This window comes from Lutjanus erythropterus, chromosome 5 (assembly GCF_056507025.1).
Source record: "Lutjanus erythropterus isolate fLutEry1 chromosome 5, fLutEry1.hap2, whole genome shotgun sequence".
Classification (NCBI taxonomy): domain Eukaryota; kingdom Metazoa; phylum Chordata; class Actinopteri; order Lutjaniformes; family Lutjanidae; genus Lutjanus; species Lutjanus erythropterus.
In genome coordinates, this window is record NC_139321.1 from 20183353 (window position 1) to 20191946 (window position 8594).

An 8594-nucleotide genomic window follows, 5' to 3' on the forward strand; every position below is an offset into this window, starting at 1 on the left:
GAACACAATCTACCATACCTTTCATATCCTTATAGAACTTAACTGCAGTTTTTCAAGAAGTGTGAGATATGTGCTGGTTTAGACCCTCCATATACAGTTCCACACATTTAAACTTTTGAGATAACTTGTAGGCAGCTGCAACTGTCCACCATTTTAGCATTGTGATGAAGAGCAGCACTGGCACAACCTCAATACAAGACTGAAATGCTTAACAAGGGCATAAAAAGTCAATTTTACACAAACTTCATGATTAAATGTTGTAGAGTCTGGCAGATTACTGCTGAGCATGGAAAAAATAAGAGGCAGGCAGAATGTGTAAGTCTCTAAATGAAAGAAACAAAGGAAGACATTGGGAGAGATGAGGCGTTGCACTGAAATTAAGTAGACATTATTACAGCATCTGTGTCAGGAAACTTCACTTTTGCCAGTCTCTGAACCTCTGAGTCAGGTTCAGGAAAATAAATGTATTTACGGTGCAATTGAACATAGGGATGTTCAGTGTCGTTACAACCAAAACAAGAATGTCTGTTCCCTGAGGAGTAATCTTGCTCAGTCAGAACGTATCTGCATTTACAGATTTGAATCTACTTTTATAACATCTGTCTAGACAGCTGTGTGGAGCCCAAGTTGACACACAACCGTGTTTCTATTTCAAGGAAACTGCGTTGTCCCAGCTCGCCTCTTTTGGTCTATTGTCTTGTGTTTCCCTTGACAGACTAAAGCTGCTTATCAATGGTACAGTGAATGAGAACATACGAGGCGTACAAGCGGCTAGCTGGTTCTTTAATCCCCATGCCCAAAGACTCGTGAGCAAGCCTGCTCTCCTGCCAACAGCCAAACGTGACTCACCATTGCACTAAATCATGAGGATATCCATGGACATCCACTGTAGGGGGTGTCTGAGTTAAATTTTCAGTAGCCATTTTAATAGTGATCTATCTATCTATCTATCTATCTATCTATCTATCTATCTATCTATCTATCTAGTGCCATTGTTTCCATTTTCATGGTTTTGGCACTAAATTCTTAAAAGGAAAGTTAACTTAAATAAGACTTTCTGATCTTTTGGGCGGATATTTCTTAATTTTTTATTTTGAGACTTGGTGCTAAATGACATGACTTGTGAAGCTTTAAATATGTCTTTGTCCTTCACAGTAGACTGGAACCATACTGAACACTATGGTAACACTTTATTTGAAGGAATGTTCATAAGACAAGGGTCCAACCAATATATCAGTCGACCTACTATTGGCCCGATAGTGGTTTGCCACGGTTTTATCGCTCTATATCTATACTGGCATGTATGTGGTGATGCACTGATATGAAACTTTTTCTTAGTAAACCATAATGCTGATAGTTATAGGCAGCATTCTGTTCATATTTGGTCATTTTTTTTAATTTGAGTTTAACATAAACATATATTTTGCTCTATTTGTGTTTTTTTTCTTATTTTTAGTTATTCATAATTATTGAAAAATACCACTGGAAGCTTACTAATTCAATCTACTGATGTTATTTTGAACAATAATGTTTATTGTAGATATCCTACATCCACAACGAATCTTATTCACAAGTGTCACACTAACTCACTTTTGAGAGATCGTTGTAATAAAAAAAAAGTGCATTCATGTATATATTCTATATTCTGTATAAAAATGCAGGTCGATACCTGATTTTTTTCTACTTCCCAATATCAGTATCCGCATCTGCCACAAATATCCAGTAAAGGTCAGGTCCTACATAAGACTGATATGACATCATCATAACCATGTCATGACACTTGTCATGGACATGAAGGAGTCTTTATGAATGTTTATGATGGTTGTTCTCAAATGTCGTTTGGTCAGCTGTGTCATTTTCAGTGCAAAGTTGACATTGTTTGAGATGTCTTTGTAATGACAACTTGACATTGTCAAAATTAAAGAAACTATCAAGCTTTAACATTTCATATACTGTCATATGTGGCTGCTTTTGACATTGTTCACGATACTGTTATAAAAGCATTTGACAGTGTAATAAAACTTAATGACTCTTAATGACATTTTTATTACAAGTCAAAAATTCACTACTTTAATTTAGGTGAAGGGAATTATTCATGACACCGTTATAAACGCATTTGACAATGTAATAATAATTAATGACATCTTTACGACAAATCCAAGATTCATCACTGTCATGTCAGTCTTACACACACCCCTTCAAATACAGTTACACTATCACTGTCCTATCATGAGACAGCAGAACTGTCCATGAAAGACAGCGGATGCCTCCTGTCAGGGGTTAAAATGTAATCTGCCCTCTTTATCCCTCCTTTGGTTCAGTCATTCATCATTCCTCCGTCCCTTCGTCCCAACACGATGACCACTGAGTGGATATGGAGAGGTGAGGACAGCGGAAGGTGGCAGGTTTGATATTTGCACATGGTGGACACACACTTATCTTTATGCACACACACACACACACACACACATATGGGGTTTGAAAGCATATCTTCAGCAAAGCCGCTGTGTCACAAACTGTTAAGTAAACAGCCCAGATGTTCCAGATGATGATGCTGATGGTGATGATGATGGGACGGGGCTTAGGAGAGAATTAGAGTCATGCATGCACATCTCATTGTACACGAATGAGCGAACATTAACACACGCACACTCTCTTATCATACACACACAAATGCACCCACACATGCGCACAGTGTTTAAAAATAACTTTCTGTGTAATATATCACTCTTTTATATAGGTAGAGTGAGATCGGTCTGTGGAGAAGTACATTCAGAGAGTTATTCAGTTTTTTTTTTATTTTTATGACTCTGTCCCCAATTATTTGTTGTTACTGTGTATTTTAACTGTCAACCCTGTACTGTTTTTCACTTTTTTTTAAAATAGTCTGTTTTTTATTAATGTAAAGCCCTTTGTGATTTTCGTCTGTGTAAGAAACTCTGCACTTATTCACTCGGTTACAGTGATTCAGTTCAGTCCAAAGCAAAGCAATAATAAATTGCCTCCACTCAAATTCAGGTTCAGTCGTTGCCTGTTTTTTTAATAGTTTCTAATGCAAAAGCACAAATTGCCAAATTGTAAAAAAATACTTTCAAAACAGTCAGTTCCAAAGCTCAGGAATAACAGATCAAGGACCAATAAAAACCTGCACGAATATTGGTGATTTTTCAGTCAAAAACTTAAACTCATCCAAACACTCATCCTCATACACTCAATGTCAGAAGTGTCCTAAAAGAAACTGAACTGAAGCGCGACTTTGAACCTACCTTTGAATAGCATGGCCACACAAATATAAAATCCAACCGAACACGGTCCCCAAAACTTGTGGCACCGCATCCTGGCGCCGCTCAGTGGACTCCTCCGGCCCCCGGCAGTGTCTGCTAGACGGGGACTCTGCTCCGGCTCGACGGCGGTGTGAACATGAGGCTGGAGAGGGAGACGGAGAGGAGGGAGACAGGAGCGTGTCAGATACAACAGACTGACAGTCAGACCAGAATGAGTGTGGAGTTCAGAGCGGCGCGTTCACGAGGCTTCGCAAACACAACACGGAACTGCGCGGGGACGCGCCTGCGAGCTGGAGCTGGACTGAAACACGGCGCGTGGAACTTCACAGGTAAATAACCCAGGATGATAAAAACTACAGGAAAGTTTCTGCAATATCTGATAGAGACGGTTACTTCAGTTATATAGAGTGTTTACAGATTTATTTAGACCTTATCGCGCTTGTTTAATTACTCATATAGCCATGGTTTACTTTTATTTTTAAAATATTAAATTGTTGAGTTTTCAGTTTTAAGCGTTTTTTCGAAAATGTTTAGTTAGCAACGTTAGAGTCTAATTAAGCTCTACTAACCATAAAACGTCAGTTGTTTTGTGTCTGGTGCCCTCACTTGTCTCCAGACTGTGCTCACGCACATTTAAGATCCCAGCATGCAGCGGGGGGGCGTGTGACGCAGACACAGTGTGTATGTGTTTGTTTTTGTGACTTTGTTTAGGTGTTCACAAATTGCACTGTATCATTTATTGATAGTTAATTTATCAGTTAGACTACAGGTTTAGTATTATTATCATTAGATGCTTAGTGTCTTAGTAATGCGTAGCGTTGGGGAAACTAAACCGTAGTTTACAAAACTGACCATTTGCCAGTAAAAAAGTAGCAAAACAACTTTACAACTATTCCCAAAATATAAAGTCGGACTAAAACTACTTGTGACATCTTGGTCACAACACACAGGTGATTTTAATATTAATGACATCACATGAGAATATCATGTGAATAATATAAATATGTAGTTTGTAATAAACTACCTAAACTACATGAACCAAAGTTGTTAACTACTGAAAAAGCCACAGAGGTGTGAATGTAGTTTAACTACCACCCAACTACTTCAAATTGTTGTTAAACTAGTAATTGGACCACATGTAGTTAATTACACGCTAAAGTCGTAAATCAGTCTCTAAATGCTTCGATCAAGAGAGACTTGAGGGAATCTCTGACCTTTTGTTTCTAAAACTGAGTGAAAGCAATTAGAGAGCTGAAAAAGACACTGTGCTGCAGAACCAATCCAAAGTCTTTCGGTGGCCCTTCATATTGGGACGGTGACATGCAGAAGTCATGTGCTTGGACAGTCCGGGTGAGAGCGTCATGTACAGTAAAGCATGTCCTTGAAAACAATGTGTTGGTTTGTTAGCAGCTATATTCGCTGCCATTCAAGCAACTAACTTGTATTTAGAAATCCCCTGAGAAAATCTGCTGGCAGCAAGACCTCTGATTGTCTGCAAGTGCAAAGCTAACTACAAACCAACACTGAGCGATCGTGACCCCAGTCAGACTCTGCAGTTTCTTCAACACTTTTTATTGTCTTTTTAGCTCATTGTTTTGCTTTTATCAGTGTTGTTTTCTGCTCAAAGCTCTGTTAAAGGTCCAGTGTGTAAGATTTGCAGGGGTTTAATAGCGGAATATGGCAGAAATGGAATATATCACTTGAAAAGACAAATTATTCATTTTTCGGTACCCTTGTGTTGATATCTACAGAAGGAGCAGGTCCTCTTCAACGGAGTCTGCCATGTTGCACCACCATGTTTTCACAGTAACAGAGGACGGACAAACCAAACACTTGCCACAGCCTTTCATGTTTTGTGCGGGTTTTGTGGCCACTGTTGATTGTCTTACTCACTCGAAAGTCGAGAATGAGGCAACGTGTTTGCAATCTGCAAGTGGCTACATGCCACTAAATCCTGCACACTGCTCCTTTAAACCTGCTGTACACTACCTGACTAGCATCCTGCATCAGATGAAACCATGTGCACTATGCTTTACAAACTGTTAAATTGGAAACAGGCAACTTTTCACATTATTGCTTCATAAAAATGTGTAACTACAGGAGGGGTGGGCATGTGGGTGGAAGGGGGAGTAATGTTAGAAGAGAACATTAGGAGAGAAACGGTGGGTTTGTTTATTCATTTTGTTTTTAATGGAGACATAATCTTCCAGGGAAAAATTGCCCCTGGTGGCAGACAGCATTGCTTTGTGAAAGGGAGGCTTGTAGAGAGACATGGATGGTGTCATTTTTCTACAGCCGTTACACACTGTGCAATCAACATTTACTTGATAATGATGAGTTCAAGCATAAAACTTGACCATTTCTACTTTAACTCACTGTCTTCAGAGTGAACATGTCCCTCATTCTTGTCTCTTGTAGTTGGAGTAGGTTGGAAAAACAACAGACAGACAAAGTTAGTCACCAGCTGGTGAACATAGTGGAGCATGGACTTAACATTAATCATGTGGACAGAGACACAACTCCAAATGAATGCTAATGATGTTCTATGTCTGCTGGATGTGTAAATAAGCAATGGTTTGCTAACACGTTCACCATATCAGCTTTATAAATTAATAATAAGTCAGTGTTGGTGAGCGGCCTCAGAGTGGCCAGAAATCGATTAATGCTGGCTTAAAGCAAAGTCAAGGCCATGGAGTCACATAAGACACGACTTTATGAGTGCTGGACACAACCAGGCCTGAAACTCTAAAGAAGGCACAGCTCTCAACCCTCCTTCTCCCACAGCTGTAGACGATCATTTATGAATGTAATGTGTGTCACACTGCAATTTCCCACTTCCCGATGTTACAAAGAGGTTCATCAACTGCATTTTTGTCGTATTTGTCACCTTTTTGTGCAAAGCTTGGCTCATAATCAAATGACCTATTTATTCCAGTCCATAAATAATTCCAGTCGGAAATAGGATCCGACAAGCGATTAGGGGGAACACTGCACATTTCTGCAAATGTTCTCACCGCCAGGCTCCCTTTTACTCCCCTCTCCTCCTCTCAATGGAACAGGGGTGCATCATCTAAGAAGCAGTCCTGTGCCAGCGGTATTAGACCAGTTCTTGCTGTTTTTTTATACCCCACATGTGTACGTCTCCTAAGTCTGGAGCTCAATCAGAGAAGATTTATGCTGTTAGATGTGGTTTGGTACAGAATCCCATATCTGTCTTTGCTGTAGGTGGGCCAACAGCCCCAGTGGGCTCAGTCAAACCTCTGATCACAACCTTCGTCCTTGTACTTGCTCTCATTGGGTGAAAGTCTAGTCAGCGAGGAGGCAGTAACATTAAAATAATCCCCATTTTACCAAGGAAACCATATCGGGCCAGCTAAAAAAGTTTGGTTAAAAAGTCTAGTGACTTTACTGAAGAGACATCCATAGTACTGAAATAACCAGCAGGACTGTTCTGTGATCAGATGTAATACACAGATGTGAAGAGGTATGTTTATGTCTGTTTGCACATTTTTAAAAAGAAATGTCAGACAGAAAAAGTCAGTGAAAGTCAAACACATGCAGGTAAGACAGAGATACATTAGGGCTTTCATGTCAAGCTGAGAAAAATATATATGTAAATAAAGTAAAAATAACAAAGCAAAATATGCAAGCATTCGGGATGATGATAAAAAAAAAAAAAAAAGGCAACTTTCCTTCTACAACCTATCTGGTCAAATTCCAGTCAACTTACATTGGTTCATGTCCAACTGGGAGCACCTACACCATTACTGCAGTCTTTATAATTGAGGCTGCACTTTCATATATGTTATATCATATTATATTTGTTATAGCAGCCCATTTTACTCATAAGTATTGTCCTATTTACAGACAAAAAGACTAGTGTGACAATGCATTTTGTAATTCTAGTGTTTATATTTCTTTTTTTTTTCTTCATTCCATGTTACTGTGTGAATGGAAATTAAAGTACATTTATAATATACATTATAATGTACTTTGTACATTATATATAGATGCAGTGTCAATACAATATTTCAGTTACATTATTTTCATATGTAATGTCTCCTCCTCCCTAATGAATGGAAAGGTAACACAGTCACACTTTGGTCTCTAAAAAGATTATCAAACAAGAAAATGAAACACTATGAATTATTTTCCACTTTAGAACTTAACATGGCAAACCCGCCCACAGGACGTACAGAAGTTGTAAACATGCAAATCAAACATCAGTACATGACAAATGTCATTTTATTATTTGAAGTCAGGCTTGTTATAAACTTTGATGAGTCTGATCTGGCAGCTCACGGTTGGAAGTGTCAGATTTGATTTGCCATGTGTGACAAAAGAACACGCATAACAAGAAAACCATGTCATATCAATTTTGAAACGTAAAAAAGGCTTTGAAGCACAGATGTCTGACAGCGTGAATCGTGAAGAGCTGCTGGCACCATCTGAACACTGGTCACATTCATAGGAAGGGATGTAATGATCCCAAAAACTCAAGGTATGACAATACTACAATAAAAAGTCCATGATACAATTAGGAAATTAATGACTTGACAATGACAAAATAAAGTAGCCACCCATGACCTAAACATGCAAAAAAAAAACATGTCATGATGTATTTAGCAATGAGTGTATAACAGCAAACCAAAAACAATGGAGCAGTGAGTAGCAGCTCTTGAATAAAATAAGATAAAGATAATAAAATAATTAACCATGTAATACGGAAGTACAGATTTTGACAGTCCAGTAAGGTATTGAGATATTTTACGTAATTCATTTCTATTTATTGAATTGTTGCATTACATTATAACTCCTTAAGGATGTACATCTGGATATGCATGCAGGATAAACATATTTTTTGTGTGTGTTTGCGCAGTGCATCTGGGAATCTGTTTCACCATAAATATACATTTTACGTTCCCCCATATTTCCTCCATGTGTTCTCAACATCATTGTGCTCCTTTGGGGAGAGCAGAGTGGCTGCAAACACATGCTGTCACACACTAGAGAAAAGAATGCATAAACTCACACAACAAAAATCCTAACAAAAAAAAAAAGTGTAGAATCACTCTATCAGCAAACTGTTAACTGCTGAGACTCTGGTCTCTTTCGGCCAAACATCAGACAGAAACTTTGAGACTGACTTAAATCGGAGCCCTCGGTTCAGTTTTATCACTTCTTTGACAATTATCAGGTGAAACAACAAAGAAAGAGCACTTCTCAGAAGCACCACAGGTGTTTGACTCTTGGGTGGCAGCCAGACTGTTTTGTTGAAAGACTAAAGATCAGATAGAAAATATAACACTT

General features: G+C 38.6%; 1 protein-coding gene across 1 annotated transcript in view; it reads right to left on the reverse strand.

The window, feature by feature from the left end:
* LOC146326726 (neuronal acetylcholine receptor subunit alpha-7-like) overlaps nucleotides 1-3914 on the reverse strand; it is a 47618-nt gene extending 43704 nt beyond the window's left edge. Inside the window, exons 1-2 of the mRNA XM_084719060.1 lie at nucleotides 3854-3914; nucleotides 3267-3426 (exon numbers count right to left, since the gene is read on the reverse strand). Of these exons, the coding sequence (XP_084575186.1) occupies nucleotides 3267-3426; nucleotides 3854-3856 (163 nt within the window). The 5' untranslated portion in view covers nucleotides 3857-3914. The remainder of the gene's footprint in view (nucleotides 1-3266; nucleotides 3427-3853) is intronic.
* Between the last annotated feature and the right edge of the window lie 4680 nt (nucleotides 3915-8594).